At 42.7% G+C, this 25,000-nt stretch overlaps 1 protein-coding gene across 1 annotated transcript in view; it reads right to left on the bottom strand.

Annotated features, from left to right (window-relative positions):
* Positions 1 to 25,000, bottom strand: part of LOC145417393 (hemicentin-1-like) — a 134,455-nt gene that overhangs the window by 39,190 nt on the left and 70,265 nt on the right. Inside the window, exon 2 of the mRNA XM_080286070.1 lies at positions 16,712 to 17,028. Coding sequence (XP_080142196.1) covers positions 16,712 to 17,028 — 317 coding nt within the window. The remainder of the gene's footprint in view (positions 1 to 16,711; positions 17,029 to 25,000) is intronic.

Here is a 25,000-nt window from a genome sequence, read left to right as displayed (position 1 = left end):
AAGACAGGAGAGGAAGGGAAGAGAAAGAAAGAAAAGAAAATTGAAAGATTTTGAGGAGGAAGAGGAGGAAAATGAGGTAGAGAATCATCACCACTATCACCACCATCATCATCATCATCATCATCATCACTTGAAAATGACAACAGGAGGAGAAACACAATACTAGTCTCCAGCAGTAATCGCCCCTCTCTCTCTCTCTCTCTCTCTCTCTCTCTCTCTCTCTCACACACACACACACACACACACACACACACACACACACACACAATAAAAAAGAAAGGGAACTAAGATAAAGAGAGTCATTTATTGGGATCAGAGAGGGAGGGATGATAAATTGGGTGAATTATTTGCAGTCTGAATGAGGGAAATAAAGTGATTCGGAAATTAAGGCAATTACGAGGCATCAGAAGAGATAATATGATTAGGATCTAGAGAGAGAGAGAGAGAGAGAGAGAGAGAGAGAGTGTGTGTGTGTGTGTGTGTGTGTGTGTGTGTGTGTGTGTGTGTGAGGGTCGGAGGGGAGAAAATTGAAAGAGAAGACAACGGAAGAGTGAGGGAGTAAGCTGAATAGGAAGGCAGAATGAACGAAGAAAGAGAGAGGGAAACAGAGAGAGAGAGAGAGACAGAGAGACAGACAGACGGACAGGGAGTATAAAAGAAAAACCCAAGGAAGGAAAGTGAAGTGTTGGAGGAAAACAGAGAAGGAGCAGAAAGGCCGAAATAAAACACCTTAAAAAAATGAAAAGGAGAGGGGAAGAATAAGGAAAGAACAAGAGAGGAGAAAAGGAGGGAGAAACTGGGGAGGAAGGAAGCTGAAGGGAGGCACTAGAGGAATGTCAAGTAGAGGTGGGTGTGGTGGGGAGAGAGAGAGAGAGAGAGAGAGAGAGAGAGAGAGAGTCCAATACCATTTAGAGGTAAGCAGTTGTCACCCCTACCGTACGTATGTCAGAAGAACCATGTCTTGCCCGTAACACTCCTGAATATGGAAACATCAAAGCACTAGATGATGGATGGGTGGATGGATGGATGGGTGGATGGATGGATGGATATATAGAAGGCCCCTTAGAAGACAGAATATCGTCATCAACTTGTAGAATTGGAATGGGATTAATTCTGTGGCTATAGATAAAAGTGATGAGTTCTGTATAAGAATCTGGCCATCTATTTTTCGAAGGGTGACACAAACCATTCTCATTTCCTGTGTCCTGCTCCTTCTAGCTCTCTTTCTTCATCTGTTTTCATATCCTACTTCCTTATTTTACTCTCTCTCTCTCTCTCTCTCTCTCTCTCTCTCTCTCGGCTCTTTTTCATCCACCCCATTCCACCTTTCAGTATATTCTTACCTACACCGTAGTTTTATTATATTCTCTATCATCTCCCCTTTCCTCCCTTCTTTTCTCTTTTTTCCTACGTGTTTTCTTAATTTTTTCCCTTCTGTTCCCTGTTTTCCCTTTTAATTGAATTTTCTAACATTCTTTTCTACACATTGTCTACCTTATTAATTATTTACCTTTTAGCTCCAACTCAGCAAATTTTCTCCATGTGTATCTCTGTGTTATTCCCTTTCATGCCCTTTCCCCTCCACATTCTATCCCTTCTTCATCTTGTTATCCTATGTCTTAGCATCATCCCCTCTTTTATATGATACATCTTCTCCCCTTCTTCGTTGGTTATCATAATTTTCTCTCTCTTCTTTACCCCCTGAACCTCCTTTTCGCCTTTAATTTCTTCCATTTCATTCTTATTCATTTCCTCCTCCACCTCCTCCTTCTCCCCTTCCTCAGCACACTCCTGTTCCCCTCTCCCCACTTCCCCTTCCCCTCTCCCAACTTCCCCTCCCTTCCCCAACCCATGTCTTCCAGCAGCTGCTCAATTAATTACGTCCACACTGGCCACCATTCCACCTTTACTTTTTTCTGTCTAATCTCACCCTTTATCTGTCTCAGGCGATTAGACGGGCCACCACACAGAACCAGGCCCGTTTTCAGGAAGTTTTCTTATTGCGGTTTTAGTTGTGCTTCCTCCAGACGATTGTGTTCAGTTCAGAGGATTTTTTTGTTTATTGGAAGGGTTGAAGAATACCTTGTCCAACCTCTCTATCCCTTCTAAGCTCCGTCGGATCCATTGTATTGACGAGGCTTCAGGAAGGAGACAAAAGATGAGACAGAGGAATTGGTCAGGAAAAGGGGAGTTGAAAGAAAACAGATAAAAGAGGGAAGGATAAGATATATATAGATTAAGTTAAACATTAGAATTAGTTTGGCTTTCTTTCGGCCCAGGAGAGGAAAAAAGAGTTGTAAAATTGAAGGTTTTGGTGGGGATGAAAGATGTTTGAGAACAGGAAAAGAAGGAAAGAGGGAGACATGAAACAGGAAAACAGATTTAAAGTAATAAAGGAAGAAGCGAGGAGGCAAAACTCTGGCAGAACTAGAAAATAAGAGAGAAAAAAAGCAGAAGAGAGGAGTGCATAGGAAGAAGAAAGAAATGGCGAAAGAAAGGACGAGATCAGAAAGAGGAGGAAAACAGATACGGGGGTGAGAGGGTGGAAATGAAAGTGTTAATGAATAAAGGACAAAGATGAAAGGCATGAGGAGAGAGAAAATTAATGAATGAGGGAGCAGAGGGTAAGATGAATAATATATAGAGGGAGAATTGATTATAATGTGAGGAGGAGGGGAGAGACAGAGGCAAGATTAAAGGAGAAGGTATGAGAATCAGGTGTTGGAATTAAGTTGCATCTAGGTAAAGGAATGCAGGGATCTGACCTGAGAGAGAGAGAGAGAGAGAGAGAGAGAGAGAGAGAGAGAGAGAGAGAGAGAGAGAGAGAGAGAGAGAGCGTCCCTTCACATTTCAAAGTGCGGACGTTACGAAAACAAAGGCAAAGAAAAAGAACCGAAATATATGAATAAAAATGGAAAAAGTTGGTGACAAAGAAAATATACACACACACACACCGCAAGAAAAAGTGTGAGAATTGTAATTTCCTTTGGGAGGGAGCAAGAGAGAGGGTGAAGAGAGGAGAGGAAGAGGGGAGAAAAGAAAGATAGAATGGCATAATGGAGAGAGAGAGAGAGAGAGAGAGAGAGAGAGAGAGAGAGAAATACTGTACATAAGCAGAAAAAAGAGAAAGAGAGAGATCGCAAGAAAAGGGTAATTTGGAAAGCCTTAGAAAGTAACGGAGAGAGAGAGAGAGAGAAAGAGAGAGATAGAGAGAGAGAGGAGGGGAATACGAAACCATTTGGGCTCCTATGACTCACTTCCAGCTAAAAAAGAAAAAAAAAATCAATAGGTGTTAGATGGAAATGCATACTACTGTAGAGTTGTCCCGACCATGAACACATTAATCAGGCGCACCCCCCTCGCTCTCATCGATCTGGCCGTCACACCATATGAGGCAAGGTCTTGGTAATTTGCTTGGACAACAGAACAAGCTGGATGGAGTGTTTTTTAGCGCTTGCCAAAATATATTAAAAAATAATAAATATAGATAGACAGATAGATAGATGGAAATATTGATACAGATGTAGATATAAACAATAATGATATTATTTCCGGTACTAAAAGTGTTTAAAATAATTATGATTGCAACGATAATTGTAATACTACAGCTACATGTAATACTGCTTTACAGGTACCACTAACGCTACTACTACTACTACTACTACTGATAATAATAATAATAATAATAATAATAATAATAATAATATAATGATAATAATAATAATAATAATAATAATAATAATAATAATAATAATAACTGTTGAGACATTAGGTCAGTTATAAGAGAATGGTATGAAACACGAGTCTGAGACAGATTTATTACTGACTGGTTTATTTTATTATTATTATTATTATTATTTTGAGCCTAATAAAAGGCTTTTTGGTGAGGCTGGTCAGAAATTAAACTTGGCTCAGACTCGTGTTTCCCTGCACCACCTCCAAATAATAATAATAATAATAATAATAATAATAATAACAACAACAACAACAACAAAATTACCTTTATTATTATTATTATTATTATTACGAAGAGTCACCAGTTTACCTTTCTTAATAACAGAGATGATTAATTGGCCCTTCCTACGTTAACAAATAGCTTCCCTAATTGTTTATTACTAAGAAAATTAGGACAAAGAAGTTAAAAATGAGATAGACAAGCAGAAAGACCGATTAATGGGTGAACTAATAGATAAATAGATAGATATATAGATAAGCAGATAGATAGGTAGGTAGGAAGGTAGGTAGACCGACTGAATGATAGATACATAAATTAATAGACAGTTAGATTGATAGGTAGGTGGTAACAGGTAGAAAGGTTGGCAGATGTTTGTACTAAATATATGAATATAGATTGGTATCAGGAAGGGAAGAGGTTGTGTAGATCAGATATTCTTTCTTAGATCTTTAGTGGAAAAGTTTCTAGAGAAGGGAAAGAAGTTGTATGCGGCTTTCATGGATTTGGAGAAAGCATATGACAGGGTGGATAGACAAGGATTGTGGAAAGTGTTAAGAATATATGGAGTAGATGGGAAGTTGTTGAATGCTGTGAAGAGTATGTACGATGGTGCGAAGGCTGCAGTGCGTGTGGATGGTGAACTAAGTGAATTTTTCTCTTTGAAAGTTGGTTTGAAACAGGGATGTGTCATGTCTCCATGGTTGTTCAATCTGTACATGGATGGGGTAATAAAAGAGGTACAAAGTAGAGTAGTGGATGTTGGAGTGGCCCTGGTGAGAGAGGATAGTGTTTGGAAACTCCCTGTACTGTTGTTTGCAGATGATACTGTGTTGTTGAGTGAAGACGAAGGGGAGCTGCAAGGCTTGGTGGATGAGTTTGAGAGAGTGTGTAAGAAACGGAACCTAAAGGTGAATGTAGGAAAGAGTAAAGTGATGGTCTTTGAGAGAGGTGAAGTTAGTGAATGTACAGCGAGGTTAGATGGTGAGGAATTGGAAAATGTGAGTACGTTTAAGTATTTGGGTAGTGTGATGAGTAAGGATGGAGGTTTGGAGGGTGAAGTGCTTGAAAGGGTACAGCAGGGAAGAAAGGTTGCTGGTTCCTTGAAAGCAGTGATAAGAAACAGGGAAGTGAGCATGGAAGTGAAAAAGTTACTACATGACAGTATTGTGATACCAACTCTAACGTACGGAAGTGAAGCTTGGACATTGTTGGAAGGACACAAGTCAAGAGTGAGAGCAGTGGAAATTAGTTATTTAAGAGGAGCCTGTGGAGTCACGTGGAGAGACAGGCTGACGAATGAGGATATAAAGGAGCGTTGTGGTGTGGATGTGGATGTGATAGGAAGTGTTATGAGGAACACACTGAGGTGGTTTGGCCATGTGGAGAGGATGGAGGGTGAAAGACTGACGAAGAGAGTGTATGTGAGTGAGGTGGAGGGGGGAAGAGGGAGGGGGAGGCCGAGGATGAGATGGAGGGATGGGGTGGAGAGGTATATGAGAGAGGGGGGGTGTGAGTTGGGAGCAGGGCAGTGAAATGGCGGGGGACAGGGCGACTTGGAGGCGATTTGTTTGTGGCCACCCCAAACGGGATTGAGGCGTCTGGCAATAGATAGATAGATAGATAGATAGATTGGTATTGATATTGATAGGGGAGAGATGGTGAAGGAGGAGGAAGACAAGGTGAGAGAGGTGAAGGAGAGAGGGAGGGAGGGAGGGAGGGAGGGTGAGAGAGTAATAGGGGAGAGAACGTGGGAGGAAGAGGTGTACGGAGACGGGTAAGAGGATCGGTGGGGAGTGGAAAGGGGAGGGAAGGAGAGGGAGAAGGAGGGAGAGGGGGAGGGAAAAGGTGAAGCCTGTAGGGTGGGGAGGGGAGGAAGAAAGTAAGCGGGGAGGGAGGGAAGGATGAAGAGAGAGGGGGGTAAGGTAAGAAGAGACGAGGAGGGAAAAGATAAACGGGTGAAGTTAGAAAGATTGGGGGAAAGGTACAATGCAAATGGAGGGAAGGAGGAAGAAAGAGTGGTGAGAGGAGGCTAGGAGGAGTGAGGGGGAGGAAGGGAGGGGGGAGAATGAAGAAAGAGAGAGGGGAAGAAAAAAAGAAAAGGTATGATGAGCAGGGATGAAAAGGTATAAGGAAAAGGGGGATGAGGGCGAGATAGGGAAGAAGGGGGAAGAGGCATAAAGTAAGTCGAGATGGGGAGGAAGGAAGGAGTGAGGGAGGGGGGGAGGCTAAGAGGGATGAGGGAAGGGGGGATTAGGAGGGGGAGGGGAGGGGGGCTAGGAGGGGTGAGGGAGAAGGAGAGGGAGGGGAGGGGTATCTGAGAAAGGCAACAACATAATCGTAAAGCGAGGTAAGAGAGAGAGTTCAATATATCTGCCTCTGTAATTACCCAGGCTAGTTTCCTTTACCCCGGTCCTAACGAGGGCAGACTTCTCCTTAAACGGCCCCACACACCTCCTGCCAGACGTGTGTGTGTGTGTGTGTGTGTGTGTGTGTGTGTGTGTGTGTGTGTGTGTGTGTGTGTGTGTGTGTGTGTGCGGATGATAGTTTAAGCATATGCATAATACTGTGTGTGTGTGTGTGTGTGTGTGTGTGTGTGTGTGTGTGTGTGTGTGTGTGTGTGTGTGTGTGCGGATGATAGTTTAAGCATATGCATAATACTGTGTGTGTGTGTGTGTGTGTGTGTGTGTGTCTGTGAGAGAGAGAGAGAGAGAGAGAGAGAGAGAGAGAGAGAGAGAGGTTGTTTTGCCTTTTGTGCACGTGCTGTGTGTGTAATATAGAGGGTGTATGTGCGTTTATGCATAACGTGTATGTCTCGTTGGCAGCTTGTGTACTCGGGTGCTTGTGTGTGTGTCTTGTGTACGTGTGTGCTTGTGTGTGTATACTTAACTCCTGTTTTTTAAGACTGTTAACCTTTTAGCGTGAATTAATGTACTCTCTTTTAATGGGAGTTGGTGACTGTGTGCTTTTAGGCAAGAGAGAGAGAGAGAGAGAGAGAGAGAGAGAGAGAGAGAGAGACCATTAACCCCTTCGCAACCATACGTCTCTGTGCTGAAAAACTCAAGATATAGCAAGAAATACAATAGTAAAAACGATCCCTGAAGCTTCGTGGCACCTGTTCCTTGCCGATTTATTCTTTGTAGGTTAACGTTCTCATGTATGTAATATTTTTTTTAATAGTTTGCATCCGGTACAGGTGAGAAGGTATGAAGGTGATAATTATGTGCAGAATAAATCGCGAAGGAAGTGGTATTAAGATATTTCGAAAGCTACTTAAGAATTCGCTCCTAATAACAATAATTGGCTTGGTCTCTGCTGTAATTGGACTGGTCTCCGCTATAAATGGACTGGTCTCCGCTATAACTGGACTGGTCTCCGCTATAATTGACCTGGTCTCTGCTATAATTGGACTGGTCTCTGCTATAATTGGACTGGTCTCCGCTATAATTGGACTGGTCTCTGCTATAAATGGACTGGTCTCCGCTATAAATGGACTGGTCTCCTCTATAACTGGACTGGTCTCCGCTTTAATTGATCTGGTCTCGCCTACTCTCTGCTTTTTTTTCTCTCTTTTTCTTTTTCTGTTCTACACCGACCGACCAGCCAACCTGATCCTCCCGTAAGCTGATCCACAGGCAACTTTTGACGATCAGTTGAGAGAGAGAGAGAGAGAGAGAGAGAGAGAGAGAGAGAGACAGACAGACAGACAGAGACAGAGGAAACTTAGCGCCTTCGAAAAATGAAAAAAGGGTGAAGTCAACCTTTGAGAGAGAGATTGGATAGATACAGTAGATAGATAGATAGATAGATAGAGAGAGAGAGAGAGAGAGAGAGAGAGAGAGAGAGAGAGAGAGAGAGAACTTAGCCCTTCGAAAAATGAAAAAAGGGTGAAGTCAGCCTTTGAGAGAGAGAGGAGGAGGAGGAGGAGGAGAAGGAGGAGGAGGAGGAGGAGGAGGGAAGGGGGGGTAGGGAAGCGGAAACCTATCCTCTTCGAAAAAAGAAAAAAAACATGTGGGGAAGTTATCCTTTTCAAAAAAAAAAAAAAAAAAAAGGGGGGGGGGAGAAAAAAGACTGGATGGAAAGTTCAGCCAATGTTTTTAATCTGATTCCATTATGCTTGGTTTGGTGCGGCTGAGAGGGGGGGGGGTTGGCAGCTGAGAGGGGGGTGTTGGCAGCTGAGGGGGTGTTGGCAGCTGAGGGGGAGGTGTTGGCAGCTAGGGGGGGGTGTTGGCAGGTGGGGGTGTTGGCAGCTGAGGGGGGGTGTTGGCAGCTGAGGGGGTGTTGGCAGCTGAGGGGGAGGTGTTGGCAGCTGAGGGGGGGGTGTTGGCAGCTGAGGGGGGGGTGTTGGCAGCTGAGGGGGAGGTGTTGGCAGCTGAGGGGGGGTGTTGGCAGCTGAAGGGGTGTTGGCAGCTGAGGGGGGGGTGTTGGCAGCTGAGGGGGAGGTGTTGGCAGCTGAGGGGGGGTGTTGGCAGCTGAGGGGAGGTGTTGGCAGCTGGGGGGGGAGTTTGGCAGGTAAGGGGGGAGGGAATGAACACTGAGGCGCCTATGACTCACTCTTATATGGAAAAAAGGAAAAAAGTGATATTATGTGGCATACAACACACACACACACACACACACACACACACACACACACACACACACTTAGAATTTAATATTTGGAAATAAGGCATTGTAGGGGAAGAAATAAATGAAAAAATGAATGAATCGAAAATAACAAATGAAGAATAAATAGATTCATTAATGAAAAGATGAATAAATAAATAAATAAATAAATAAATAAATAAATAACGCTGTGAGGCGCTAAGGGAGACCAATATTAAAACCACGTTATTTAAATTTCGATTAAAAAAAAAAATCATGATCAATTTTTCCTCCAGTTTTTTCCCTCCAGTTTTTTCCTCCATTTTTTTTTTTTTGATGAGACTCTGATGAACTAATTAGCTGGGAGGGGGGGGGAGATGCATTTTTTTTTAATTAATTATTTAGACATATATATTTTCTTTCCTTGATCATCCCACACTCTGAAAATTAACCGGGGGAGATTTAGGGAAAGTTTGCGTTTTTAGGGGTAGCGTTTTTCGCCTCAGAGTTATTGGGCGATAATTATAATGGAGTGAGAAAGCTGTTGGAAAAGGGTGAAGGGTGAGGCAATATTCTGAGCTGGAGAGAACGACGGTGAGAATAAGATGGAAAAGTTAGGTATGATGAATTATGTTGCGGTAATAATAATGATAATGATAATAATAATAATAATAATAATAGCAGTAATAATAATAATACCAAAATTAAATACAGCAGGAAGAACAGTGGTAAAACACACACACACACACACACACACACACACACACACACACACACACACACAGAGCAGAGGTAGAGCAAAATGAGAGACAAAGAAGGAGGGTAGGAGATGGTGTACAAATTAGTTAGCTTAATGGCCATGAAAATAGTTGGAATTTTTTAGAGAATGTAAAGAATTAGAGAAGAAGAGTTAAGCAAGACTGAGGACTATATTAAATCTTAAATAAAATGAATATCGTTGATGAGATTAGGGGAAGGAGAGTATGAAGCTAAGCCGGGAGAGAGAGAGAGAGAGAGAGAGAGAGAGAGAGAGAGAGATTTAGCCTTATCTCAAAGCTTCCTCCTGCCAGAAGTTCCCTCCAAGCGTTTCCTCTCCTCCAAGCAGTCTCTTTCCTCCGAGCTTTTCCCTGATTCTTGTTTGGGTAGGAAACTTCTTGATGCCTCATTCTTAGCGATTTATTGTCCCACATACACCATACTTTCTTATGTGCACCTGATTAATATTGACACAGCTTGCCTGAGTAACGTACAAAATGAATGTTGAACTTTCTTAAAACGATGACTCAAGATATATCATTAACCTCTCCATATTTCTTCTGAACTTCTGGAGCTCAAGTATGTTCTCATTTTCTTATCTTTAATCCTGTTTTAATTTTCGTCATATTTCCCAGTTGGACGACCGACTGCTCCTAGTGAAGGGGGTTAATGCTGCCAATCCTGTTACTTCTCCATACACCATCACAATCCATCCACCTCTATTTTGGCAGCCTCTCTGTAAAAATCTTTGCTGCTTCTACGATATTATTCAAATGTAGGAGAGATAGTGGCCTGCATTCTAGTCCATCAAGGAAGCTCCCCAAACACCTTCTCCTAAGCGATTTATTTTGCTTATAATACGATAATATCATCTTGGTATTACTTAAGTCACTTTAATATCGCCATATTCTGCGTAAGCAAGGTATAGAGCGATATTAGCCAGCCGTATCCAGAAATAAATCGCTGAGGAAGAGGTGTTAGGGACTTTTAATATAGCAGGTTAACTAGCCTTTCCTAACATTTCATTCGTTACTGCAGCTGATTTGTTTTAATGCTATTCTTTGTCTTTTTTTTCTTCCTCCCTTCCGATGGGTTTTTGTCTTTCTCTGTTTTTATCCTTGTCACTCCATTCCGTCCATCTTGGTTCTCTCTCTCTCTCTCTCTCTCTCTCTCTCTCTCTCTCTCTCTCTCTCTCTCTCTATCCTCCCCAGGCTCTTTTCCTCCCGTTGTTCCTGTTTGTCTTCCGCATCTACTTCCCTCCTTTTCAACCCACACTCTCTCTCTCTCTCTCTCTCTCTCTCTCTCTCTCTCTCCCTGCATCCTTTCCTTCATGTCTTTCCTTCTTCCCTGCCTCTCTCCCTAACCTTTCCAGTTTTTCTCACCCCCTGTCTATCCATTTTTTCCCTTCCCTTCCTCCCTTCTATCCCTGTCAGCCTTTTCTCCCTCCCTCTCCTACTCCTCGCGTTCAGTCTTTTCTCTCCCCCTCCCTTCTTCCTCCACAGTCTTCTTTCCGTTTTTCTCACTCCCTCTCCATCTTTTTTCTCCTCCTCCCTTCTACCTTTTTAGCCTTTCTTCCCCCTCTTTCTCTCCGCTTTAAGCCTTTTCTCTCACCCTCCTTCCCTCCCTTCCTCCCTTTCCATCTTGGCTCCCTCCGCGTCTTTTGGCTGTGATCATAGGACTCAGTTGGGCATTACGGCTTAACATGTCTGAACGAACTGACGTCTCCTCCTTCCCGAGATCAAACTCTTATTATTTACTTCCCTGGGTCCCAAGCCTATAAGCCCCCCCCCCCTTTTTTTTTTTTATCTTGTGGAATTTAACTCTCTTGCCAGACGATTTTATTAAATTCGGGAGACCTCTGACATGTGGAATTCAGCCCTACTGACAGACTGTTTTTTTTTTTTTCCAGCTTAAAAAAACTCAAGATGCGTAATTTAACCCTGTCGGACGATTTTATTCAGCTTAGGAAGACCTCGTTTGGAATTCATCCCCACTGCCAGATGATTTTTTTTTTTTTACAGCCTAGGGGGACCTTTCACATTTGGAACTCAACCCAACTGACGATTTTATTCAGCTTAGAAAGAACTATCAAATGTGGAATTAAGCCCTACTGACAGACGATTTTTTACAGCTTAGAAAGACCTCTCACAGGGAAAAGCTTAACATAATCTCAATAACACGTCCCGTTGTCCTTGGTCACACTATTACTGTATTCTTTTACGTCCCAAAATTCGGATCCTGTAGTCTCATTTCATTTCCATCCCTGCTATTTGGAAATTGACGTGTCCCTTTGATCCAGATAATGGTCCAATTATTTAGTTCCTTGGGTTCGAATCGCATAAAAGAAGCTTCAAAACCATCGTCCTCAAGGTTCACGTAAGGGTTCATAGCGGTAATGCCAGCGGTGGGTATGTTAGGAGAGAGACACGTGTTTAACTTGAACTCTTTGTTTCCCCTAACGCTTTGGGCTGCACAGAACCCATCTTCAGAGGTTCTTTGCAGCCCGAAATGTTAGAGAGAGAGAGAGAGAGAGAGAGGATTCAAGCTTTAACCTCTCTTCCCACCCAACATTTCCACTCGCAATGGATCATCTGCTCAGCGCTGGGGGTCCACGGCCAGCTGTGAAAAAGAGGACGATTTTAAGGACAGTTTATGAAAAGTTAGATAAAAATCGACTTTTTAACCTACTCTGACGACATCTGGCAATCTGATTCCAGTTTGATCTGTGCCACATTCATTTGGAGACAGAAATCAGTGAAGTCTTTAAGGAAAAAAATAGAGTTATGTTACCACCATATTTAAGTGTGTCAGTCACATCGACGTTTAATTATTTTTATTTATATTCTTATCAGTTCATTTTGTGAGGAAAAGCAAAAGACTCGAATCGGATTTTTGACGTCTCAAGAAAGGGTACATAAAACAAATAAGCTTGGGAACAGTTGCTCTAAATCCGGCTCCCTACCCTTGCCGGTATTTTAGCCCTTTAACACAGTGATTTCTCTTGGATCCTTTGGCTGTGATGTTGGAATTTTGGTATTATATTCCGACCAGCGCACATACCAACCCCACTGAAGAGGTTGAGAGTTGTCTTTAGAAACTCCATGACTGAGAGGTAAGAACTTTGAGTATTATTCCAGCCAATCCAAGACGTTTTATTCAACTCAAGAGAAACTTACGCAAAATTTAATTCTTGAGGCCGCCAAACAGTCCTATGCGATTCTGGGAACTTCTCGTATTGAAAAGAATAGCAACAGTTTTCATTAACCCCTTCAGTACATGTCTCCCCGAAGCAGAAGGAAATCACCAGAAAGTAGCAAGATAAAATAATTACTCTGACGTCTCCCGGCCTTGTGGGTTACGTCATAGCTTCCAGACTCTTTTCTCCACCTTTTCTATCATTTTCTTTCGGCGGAGGACTAAACTACATAACTTTCCCACTAGTCTCCAGGGGAAAGACTCAACGTTCCCTGTGATGCCCTCTTGATATTATATCCCAGTCAGTGTTGTTAGATCATACTTAAATCATACGTACAGTCGCCTACAGTGATACCTCTCCACTTTAGCACCTGGAGAGGAACGCCTTCACGTGGTGGCACTGATAAACTTGGGTAACTCCACTACCCGGTCATACAAACATCCCTCAGTTCCCTCCCTATACCCCTGAAGGAGACTGGTGGACTGCAGGAGGAGGACAGCCTCAGCCTGCAGACCACTGGGTTCACGTTTCAGGTGAACCAGGGGCTACAACAACAGAGCAACAATAACAACAACAACAACAACAACCCTTCCACACGGTCAGTTACCTCCTTCCATCGAACACACTGCTCAGCATTCTCTCTCTCTCTCTCTCTCTCTCTCTCTCTCTCTCAAGGCTACATCACTAACCGCGCTGGAATTCACTTGTCCTAGTTACAAAGCACAAATTCCATACAGTATTGGATTTCTTTATTCGATATTCGTTTCCGTATGAACCAACCGACTCTTATTGTGCCATTTCCTTCCACTGATAGGCTTTTTGAGTCCTGTTTTCATCATGAGTTGATTACAGAGTTTATAGGATTGGATTCCACAAGTCCTCTGGGAACGGGTTTGGAGTGTCCTGTGTTCAGACTCCAATCCTATATTCGATTCCTTGTCAAGTCACTGATGATATGGTCCAATCCCTTTTTTTTTTTTTCCTAATCGTTTTCCTCCTGATTGGGTGACGCAGCTGTCCAGATTTTATCCCGTTTGTTTCATTTCTCATGTGTTCGAATTTCTGATCTCAATTTTCCAGTTGTGTGTGTGTGTGTGTGTGTGTGTGTGTGTGTGTGTGTGTGTGTGTGTTTTATCCCTCACTTCTTGTTCCAGCTACAGTTATTCACGGCCATTGTACTGTTTATTATTTTACTTGATTACTTATACATTGCACTGTACATGTTCAGGACGGGTTTAATTAGTAAGAGATATCTAAACGTCACGTACTGTCACTAGAGAAACCGCCCTCTCCCCACCCACCCCCCTTTTTTTTTTTTTTTGACAAGATGAACAGAGGAAGGAAAAACATCTTTTAAAAATCCATACACCAGAATACAGGTGTCTTATTTATATCTATCTATATATCCATACCTGTCTATCTACTTATTTATGTATCTGTATCGCTGTAGGACTTGGGTAGCATTAAGTGTTGGAAAAAGTTACAGTGGTATTTCACGGATTAAAACCGATGCCAACAGCCTCCATCTGACCTTCACCTCGACTTACGCGCTACACCTCGTATATTTTTCCCCCTAGTGCTCAGTTCCCCTCGGTTGGAATCCCCAGGCCACAGATTTAGTATTTAATGCCTTTTCGCGTGTTGGATCTTATATTCCGACGCTGTTCATCTGCCTTGTTATTAATTTGTTTGCCAGTGCTTCAGGATGCGTTGATGTAAGTGTGGTGAGGTCTGTTTGTGCTGGGTTTTTGGGAGCTTAATATTACATTCAAGCCGATTCCATTTATTAGGATTGAAAATAATTAGAACTGTTGATAATTTTAATAGTACGGTAGTATTGATAGTAATAATAATAATAATAATAATAATAATAATAATGCCATTATTATAATTGGTTATAATTACCATTATGGTAATTATTTTTATTATTATTATTTTTATTATTATTATTATTATTATTATTGTTATCATCATCATCATCATTATTGTACAAAGATTGCTCATATCATTATTAGTATTCCTACTACTACTACTACTACTACTACTACTTCGACGACAACGACAATTACTACTACTACTACTACTACCAGCAGTAGCAGTGTGTGTGTGTGTGTGTGTGTGTGTGTGTGTGTGTGTGTGTGTGTGTACAGTATGTGTGTGTGTTCAAGCTTTTATTATACGATCTTTGGGAGTATTAATCCGCCATTAGTAAAAATAATTGTATTTACAATCACATAATTCCAGTTTATACCAAATAATGACCATTAATTTCTGTATGTAGATTAAAGCACTGAGATTCGCTCGTGCATGGAATAGAAAATGAGAACAATATATTATCAGTTATAGTCCTGAGTATATATAAATTATTGAATTTTCTTGAGCCAGATTTTCATCTTAGTCCCTATACTTCTTTCACCTCAACTTGGCCCAGATTTTCGTCCTTTGGCAGCTTATTTCACGTACCTTAGTGGCAGAACGAGATAAAAACTAAAGCTTTACATTCTTTCCATGGCACTTCTTTGTGACTAGCATCATATTCTGGTGTTTATGAGATGTTTCAACCGAGCACTTAAACAGGAGGGATGGCAAGTTTAAGTCACGCCAATACTGAGTTCTCTACTTTTTTATTTTTAATGTCCGATTCTAATCATAGGCTTCAGCGCCCGTTCCCTGAGGCCTGGCAGTCCTCCTACGCACTATGCACCTCCGCATGCCTACCTTCGCGTGGTGTATTTATCCCGTCTTATTTCACCACCCGCCACCTTCCTCCTCCAGCCATCATGGGGTCCTTCTGATGATCTAAGGGTCCGCGTAGTAATTTTGGGATCCTTCAAGATGCTTTTGGGCATATATTGGAATTTTTCTTTTTGTAAAAACCATTTTGTTTTTCTGATGTTATCTTAGACTTCTTCCCTTTATCTTACGGCCCATCCCGTTCTCTCAGGGTCCGTCCAATTACCTTCGAGTTAAACGGGACCTCTTCCAGAAATCTTCAAGTTCTTTCAGTTTCCTTAATGTCCTCTCAGCTATCTTAGGGAATTTTCAGATATAGTGTCCTTCCATTCATCTTTAAGTTGTCGTAGAATTTTTCCAGTCTTTATAGGATCCCTTAAGTCATCCTAGTGTCTGTTCAGATTGTTTTATGTTACCGTAGAGTATTTCCAGTTTCGTTAGGGTCCCTCCGGTTGTATGTTCGTGTGCTAAATCAACATCATCATCATCAACATTATCATCATCAATCATCATCATCATCATCATCAACATTATTATTATCATCATCATCATCATCATCATCATCATCATCATCCTAACCCTCTGTCTCGTAAATACACATGAAGATAAGGTATTTTAAGATATCTGTCATTTCCTCTATGATCCTTAGACCCTTTTGGTTATGTGTCCTAGCTTCCTGTTCAGTAGTCGCTTCCCCCTTCCTTGATTCTTCCCCTCCATAATTCCCTCCCTCCCCCTTTTTTTCTTCCTCCTCCCTGGCACTCTTCTTTCTTCCTTTCCTCTCTCTTTCCCCTTCTCTGGCTTTTATCCTCCTTTCCCCTTCTTCTCTTCCTCCTCTTCTTTCCCCCTTCACTGTTTCTCACCTCTCTTCTCATCCCTTCTTGATCTCCTCCTCCCCTCCCTCTTTCTTCTTCCTTTCACTTCCTCATCCCTCCTCATTATTTCTCTGTCGCTCCCCCAATCCCACTCTACCCCGTCCCTTCTCTCCTCCCTCCCTCCTCGCACTGACCTCCCCCCCTTATGGTCATACGTCTGTTTCTCCCTCCCCCCTGCTCCTCCTTCCCTTCCTCTCTTCCTCCTCTCCTACCCCTTCAGTAAAACTCTCTCTCTCTCTCTCTCTCTCTCTCTCTCTCTCTCTCTCTCTCTCTCTCTCTCTCTCTCTTCTCACACAATCATCAGGGTTCACCAGACAATCTTTTAACACCCTTTCACTGATCCAGCTATTGAGCAACACACACACACACACACACACACACACACACACACACACACACACACACACACACACACACACACACACACACACACACACACACACACACACACACACACGAACTTAGAATTAAATATTTGGAAATAATGAAATAAGGCATCTGACAATAGATAGATAGAATGATCCCGGCGGTAATATGGCGTCTGACAATAGATAGACAGTGTGGTCCAGTTCCCTTAGGTGAAGACAGAGATCGTAGTAAGGTGGATAGACTCACACTCTTGTTGCCTAGGTTGTGTACGAGGCAGTGAAGGTAGGCGGCGCTATCGGTGAGGCTTGACACGTTGCGAGGGGCTGCCTGGTCGAACACGGGATGGAGCGGCATGGGGAGCGACGACCCCCCAGCAGCAGCGGCAGCCCCGCCACTCAGATCCAGCAGGGGTTTGATGGGCTGCACGGGCCGGCTGCTGCTGCCACTCAGGGTCACGCTACCTCCGTTACCTCCGCCGCCACCACCGCTCCGTCCGCCTCTCCGACCGGGATGTGGCACTGTCTGATGCCACGTCGGAACCGCAGGCAACGTAGCAGCCGAACCTGACGGTGGGCAGAAAATATAGTGTTAGTTTGAGAAAGTAAAATGGATATACTTCAATAGATAAAATATGACATTAATTCCATCACCAAGTACCACCATCAGCAGCAGCATTTTTTTTTCTTTTAATTTGTGGGCGGAAATATACCGGATTTGTGTGAATGGATAAAATAGGGCATCAGTCGCCATCATCATCATCATCATCATCATCATTTGGTGGGAGAGAAACAGTTGCGATCAGTACTTCATTTACATCGTCTCGCATACCATCTCAAAACCACACACACACACACACACACACACACACACACACACACACACACACACACACACACACACACACACACACACACACACACACACACACACACACACACACACACACACACACACACACACACACACACACACACACACACACACACACACACACACACACACACACACACACACACACACACACCGCCTCTCCCGACAGAGCATCAGCAATAACCATCGCCTAAAAGTGTACGTGGGCGTCTGATTTGAAATTCATTAAGTTAATTACCTTGTTTTTCAGCTGGACTCTTTGATTTCGCAGTATATCGATAAAATGCAAAATATGTCCGACACAGCACCAATTTACTCAGAGGTTGATTTACACTCGTGATATATAATTATTGGAAAACTAACACACGTGTACTGAAACTGGGCTGATTGGTAGGTGGGGGCGCATACCATCCACATACCTGATGTAGTGCTGCCCTTTGGTGACTACACTGAGTGACAAGTCAAATGATTTCCTTTAACCCACGGAACCATTTACTGCGTCGGGTGGTATCTGTGTAACCAGTCAGACGCCTGGTGATCTAGTGAGTTAAGACGCTTCTACAGGATGTGGCCTAGATGGGTTTAGGTATGATGGGTGTTTGTGATTTATTAGACACATGACACTCAGGGACGAGCAACTGGTCACTCGCCGTAAATGCTGGGACAGAGTTGCCTGACTCCGGGCCCCTGCGCTCCCCATGAGGATATAAAGGATGGATGGTAGTGGGATAGTTAAGATCCACGATTTTAGCCCCACTTAGACCCTTTACTGTATACGTATAAATAGAATCCTTGTCGGGCCTCACCACCACCACCACCACCACCATCATCATCATCATCATCATCATCACCATCACCCTACATCCAGTTTCATCTGCGACTCAGGGAAGCAAGACCAGTCGTAATGAAACCAGGTCACAAATCAACCCCATCCCTTTATCGCCTGTGACGTCTTTATGTTCCAGTTCAGGGGTTTGTTAGTTGGCCTTTACCTCTACTGGCTGCCTTGCCCTTCAGCCAACGCGAAGGCTAAGCAATTTTTCATGTCTACCCTACGTACAATCCCTCGGCCTTCCATATTCTTACTCTTCCTCCAGCGTGAGAAACTATCCTTGCTTCCCCTGCCTTCCATATTTCATACTCATCCCAAAACCTAAGAGAGTATCCTTACCTCTCATAATCTTCTTTTGTATCCTTCATACTGCGGTCACGTATAAATAATTCATGGAACACCCCCATTGTAACTGCAGACAGAGAAATCAGCAAACTTTCTCGATTGTAGACACATAAGTTTACCCAATATTCCAATAATTCTAATTCTCACTGATAGGTGGTGGCTGGCTAATACTGAAAAGGATATGTAATGCTTTTCTCTCCCTATATGTCACTCTTTTGATGCGGTGCGATCAGGAGAAAGTGACGGACATGTAGCAAATGTTATATATACAAGCGGTGGATTCTTGTGAACTTTTGACTGTGACTGTACGGTCGATCACAAAAGTATCTGTAAGCATATAATGGCTTCTTCATGCTGAGCGTCCTTGCTCTTCGCCTTTTCTCCTGTAAGACAAATAGTGTATTCCCAAAAGAAGCAGGCGTACTTAAGCAGCAGATGAGAAGTTCCTTGAGAACAGAATACTTTCATGTTTCGACCATCCTTTCTTTTTCAGTCCTTTAATTTACCATCAGAAGCGAAGGTACTCAGGACTGCGCTTCGAAGTCCAGACAGAGAAAGAGTGACCAGTCATCAACCCCTGAGTGTGGTATTGTGTAAGCAGTAAACCTTAGCGATACCACGGACGTAAACCCGTATCAGCTAAATCCATTTGGAATGCCACTAGACCACCAGGGGTCCACCTCGTTATATGGTTACCACCCAACGTTAGTAAATGGTGTCCTGAGCAAGAAGTAGTCATTTGGGTGTCATTCAGTGCAGAGTTACGTAAAGGTGGCACTACATCCAGTGAGTGGATGACGGGCACTTCCGCCTTCCAGTGACTGTATTTTGGATGAACACACACACACACACACACACACACACACACACACACACACACACACACACACACACACACACACACACACACACACACACACACACACAAAGGTCAAGTAACTGAAGCCTGCCTCCTAATTTTAGAAAGTTCTCTGTTATACAAGACCTGTAAAGGGGAGAGTGCGTGGCCGTAAGAAAGGGAAAAAAAGTAGAAAAATGCATGAATTATTACCCTTGTTATCATGGCCATTTTTCTGTCTAATAATGGCTCTTTTGGCGATTTTTTTTTTCCATTATTCATATATCTCTTGGAATATCGTTGTTTTTCTTATTTGTTTTTGACGTTTAAGGCCCATTTCGACGTATTATTATTATTATTATTATTATTATTATTATTATTATTATTATGTGATTTTTTAGTTTTTTTTCATAGTTTGGGTTCATAGTGATTTTTTGACACTTTTCACTGTCATACTTTGATTTCTCGCTAAACATATGTATAGATTTTGTTTTTATTCGGTCTTTGCACGTTTTTACTCAGATTCACGGTTTAACTTATTTTTCCTGTATTTCCTCTCTTGACATTTTTACTCAGTTTTCACGTACTAGCTCGTTTTTTTACTTCTTGCCTGTTTGTGTGTGTGTGTGTGTGTGTGTGTGTGTGTGTGTGTGTGTGTGTGTGTGTGTGTGTGTGTGTGTGTGTTTTACGTTTGTGCCCCATTGATGTCGTTTTTATCTATCTTTTAGCGATTTTGCCAATGAGGTGTCTTTACGGAATCGGGACAAAAAAGGATTTAGATTCTTTGGCATTTATCACTGTCATCGTCGTCGTCGTCACCATCACCATCATCATCATCGTCATTATTATCGTCACTGTTATCATCACCATTATTCTCATCATCAGTGTCAGTATCATCATCATCATCATCATCATCATCATCATCATTATCCTGCACCAGTTATTCATGGTAACTATTACATCCAGACCTGCTCCATCTTCAACATCATCTGCCCCCACCTTCATCCATCATCTTCTTAACCCTTCCTCCTCGTTCATCCTCTTCCCTCCTCTCCTCCTCCTCCTTCTTCCTCTTCCCTCGTCTCCTCATCCTCCTCTTTCTCTTCCCTCTTGTCCTCCTCTTGCTTTTGACCTGTTTTTATTATTCTCCTTTTCATTTTCATTTTAGTTCTGTTCCTCACCATCATTCCCTCCTTCCTCCATTTTCTCATCCTCACGCTTTTCTTCTTTCTATCCTCTTCTTTCCTTCCCTTTCTTCCTCCTCCTTCTTGCCTGTATCAGTATTTGTCCTTCCTCCTCCGTCTCCCCCTCCTTTTCCTTCTCTTCCCCCTTCCTGTTTTTCCTTCTCTCCCTCCTGTTCAGTTCATCCTTCCCTTCATTTCTTCTACATCTTTCATTGCTCTTCCCCTTCTTTTTTCCTCTTCTCTCATTCTTCCTAATTTTCCTGCTGTTTTGTCCTTTCCTTCCTATTCTCTTCATCTTTCCTTACCCCTCTTCCTTCTTCCTCTCATGTTTTTTCCATTCTTCCCTTCTTCTCCTCCCTTCGTGCTTTTTGCTAATGCCATTCCTCCACCTTCCTTTCTACTGTGTGTGTGTGTGTGTGTGTGTGTGCGAGAGAGAGAGAGAGAGAGAGAGAGAGAGAGAGAGAGAGAGAGAGAGAGAGAGAAAATAATAATAATAATAATCTAAATAAATCTATTGTTTCACACCTTACCAGCCATCTCACAACGAACTTCATCAACATTGTGACGCATTTTGTATTTCATTCTTTCTAGCCCATCAAGACTGACTTTTCCATCTGAAGGAGTTAGATAAAGCCTTCATTAATTCTTACAGTACGAGAGACTTTTACTAGAAGTTGAATAAAATAAACTAATCTGGTGTATCTAGAATTAAAAAAAAAAACGTGGGATTCTAAGGTTAACAGGGTGTACTACCTCCCACACTGCACCACCACCCATCACCAACCCAGCCCGTCCCACTTCCACCAACATCAACCCGTTCCACTCACTCCTCTCTCCCCTCCACCCCCTGGACGTAAGCACATCAAACTTTTATATCACCTGTGACTTTTACCATTAGAGGTTTGTGGTCTATTGATTAGAACACCCTCATCCATGGCTTTGATCCACAAGAGGTGACCGGACCTTGTAATGCCTCTAAAGAAAGTAGGCTAATCATGTGCCTTTCGTGACTGACATCATATTCTATCGTTGGCCTAATGCTACATGTCGACATTCAAGAGAGATGGCGATTTTAGGCCAAGTTAAATGAAAGAGTGTGACAGGTTCTCTCCATGTAGCATCCTCTCCATTACCTTTTCTCCATTTTCTCTTCACCTTCTTCATTACCTGCTCCTCTTCTGCCTCATCCTCCCCTTCTTCATCGTCATAATCTCTTCTTTTACCTCTTCCTCCTCTTCCTCTTCGTCAATTTCATCATCACCACCGCCCCCATCCTCCTCCTCCTCCTCCTCTTCTTCTTCTTCCTCTTCTTCTTCTTCTTGTCTCTATCTGGAATGAGGGTCACCTCCTCTTATTCCTTCCCTGATAAACTGCCCCCATGCTCATTGCCACTCATCACGCACCTCCCTCATATAGACCATCCCTTCTCTCTATCCTTTCCTCTCCTCTCTTCTCTTCATTTCTCTCCTCTCCTCTCTTCTCTTCTCTTCTCTTCCCTGCCCACACATTCTCCTTTTTTTTTTTTTGGTCCCCCCTTTGTCTTGTTTCGTCTCTTTTCACCTCTTCTCTTCTCGTTTTTTCTCCTCTCCCTCTCACATTTTTCCTTCTCTCTTCCTTTCTTTCTCTCATCCTTTTCTCCTCCCTTATCTCTCATCTTTTCTTGCTTTATCTTCTCTTTCTCTTTTCTTCCTTGCTCTCCCTCTCTCCTATCATCTGCTCTCTTCCTCGTCCTCCTTTTAATTATCTTCTCTTCTTCTTCTCGTCCCCCCTATTCCCCTCTCCTCCAAGAATTATCTTATTTCTCAACTTTTCTTCTCGCCTCTTAGCCTTCATCTTTCTCCTCTTCATGCAGTACTTCCTCTCTCTTCCCCATCTCTTCTCCCTCGTCCTCCCCTCCCCTATCCCGTCTCCTCCTCCGTTCCTTTCTCTTCCCCCTTCTCTTCTCTTTTATCCTCATCTCAGCAACTCCTACATCCTTATTGTTCCTCCTCCTCTTCCCCCTTCTCCTCTCTTCTCCCTCATTCTCCTCCCCCTCTCCCTTCTCCTCCTCCTCCTCCTCCTCCTAGACCCCCATCTCTTCCCTCTTCTTCATTACCTTCATCTCAACCCTGCCATCATGATTATTTCCCCTCCTTCCATCATCATTTCTCCTTCTTCCAGTCCTTTTCACCTTCTCGAGTGCCGTATCAATTTCACCTTTCATCTACTGTGAATTCCTTTATTTTCCATGTTGCATGGTGGTTTTTCTCACTTTTTCCTGGAGGGTTTGGAGGTGGGGGAAGCCTTCTTGCTTTACTCTTCTTATCCTTCAGCATGTAGAATTAGATCTTGTAGTCATTGTCTACTCTGTAACAAGCAGCCTCGAAAGGACCATAAGGTCTGTTGCTGTTTGCATTTCTTTGTAGTCCTCCTCCTCCTCCTCCTCATCATCATCATCATCATCATCATCATCATCATCATCATCATCATCATAGTTTTCTCTGTAACAAGCAGCCTCGAAAGGACCATAAGGTCTGTTGCTATTTGCTTTCCTGTGTAATCCTATGTAATCCTCCTCCTCCTCCTCCTCGTACTCTATTTATTTTTTCTTTTGTATCATATACATTCTTATGTTATTCCTACATATGTTCACTCCTCCATTGCTTCTCCATCTCCCTCTCTGAGTGTATTCTTCTTCCACTTCACTCTCTTCATCTTCTTATCTTTTGTTATTTGCATCTATATTCTTGTTTTCTGCTGCTTCTCATTATTTCCCCTTTCTCTCTCCCTACATACAGTTTTCCTCCTCCTCTTCCACTTCCCTTACCCCTCTACTTCTCTTCCGCCTCCTCCTTATCATCATCTTCATCATCATCAGCTCTTCTCTCATCTGCATTCATCTGTTTACCTTTCATTTTATCTTCTCACTGTCTTCTTCCCCCCTCAGTATATTACCCACGTCCTCATCTGTCCTCCTTTCCCCTATTCCCTCCGTCCCTACAATTTTATCTTTCCCGTACTACTTCTCCTCTTCAATTCATATTTTCTCCTCTCTCTTAATTCTTTTGTTTTTCACTCATATTTCCTCTCTCACTTTAAATCTTCCTTCACCTCTACAGTCCTATTTTTTCCTCGCATCCCATTCTCTTACCTTCCTCCCCTTACCTCTCCTCCATTCTCAGACATCTCCTTTCCCTTCCCTCCCTATTTTATTCCTCTATTTGTCACCTTTTCCGTCATTCTACCATCCTCATTTCTCTGCCTACCAATTTTTTTGAAGCCCTTTCTCTCTCCCTCCACTCCCCTACTTCCCTCCCTCCTCCCTCTCCATTTCCTCCAATCAGTGTCTGGCCCCTCTCCCGTCTCCTTTCTTCTCCCCAGTTCATTGTTCCTACTCACGCGACTCCCCAACCACCTCGCTGTCTATATTCACTGCTTACACGCCCTGCCTTTAAAACCAATGTCTTATCTTTCACCATCTTGGCACATTCTCCCAAAGCCCCTGGTGGTGTAGAGGTTGGAATGCCCCACTCGGATTGACGGCCTTGCACTGGTTAAAATCCCCAAGAGGTAACTGGTGATTTTTTCCTTCATATAATGCCATCAAGAGGAGTAATCTGGTCATCTACCCCTAAATGTAATGGAGTATCGCAGCCAAGCGTCAGGCCACTGCACCTCGTAAGTGCTTAAATGAGAATGGTGGCTACGGTCGGGTGGTTTGGTTTTTTAATATTTTCCTGTCTTGATCTAGGTCACGACACTATGATGGAGACTGTAATGTATTAACTGAGTTTCTTTTTCTTTTACATTTATTCATTCATTCATTCTTTTTTTCTTCCTTCCTTCTTTTCATTCTTGCTTCCTTCCTTTCTTTCTTTCTTCTTCAAAAGGTGTTAAAAAAAAAAAAAAGCATTGCGTTAGACACTTCACCGGGAATGTAAGCCTTGTATAGTTTATTCTGGTTGACTGCCATAGATTTTTTTACAGAGAAAAATAATACGCAATGAAAGAGTCATTTATTCATCTGTATGTCCACAACACACACACACACACACACACACACACCTGTACTTTCTTCCTTTTTCAACTCTCTCTTTACTTTTCCCTCCCAACCGTTCCTCTTTTTCATTTTTTTCTTTCTTTCTTTCGTGTCTGTTTCTTCTCTTACTCTCCCCACATGTTTCACTCCCTTGTTGAACCTCTCTCTCTCTCTCTCTCTCTCTCTCTCTCTCTCTCTCTCTCTCTCTCTCTCTCTCTCTCTCTCTCTCTCAGCCACTTTGTATTCAGCCAGTGCACACAACCAGGTATTTTGCGACGCCATTCCCTCTTGTATTCTCCGACTGCATCCTGGAATATTGTATTCCTTTTGTATTCCTCTTGTATTCTTGTGTTTGTATTCATTTATCCCTCTAATTGTATTTTATTTTGAATTCTCACGTCTCCTTTCGTTCCTGGTTTTGTATTCCCTCCCCGTGCTTTGGTTTTAC

Source organism: Coenobita brevimanus, chromosome 110 (genome assembly GCF_032717465.1).
Source record: "Coenobita brevimanus isolate Jiangsu-jjx chromosome 110, ASM3271746v2, whole genome shotgun sequence".
NCBI lineage: Eukaryota > Metazoa > Arthropoda > Malacostraca > Decapoda > Coenobitidae > Coenobita > Coenobita brevimanus.
Note: the sequence above shows the minus strand (reverse complement) of the source record. Positions and strands in the feature narration are given on the sequence as shown.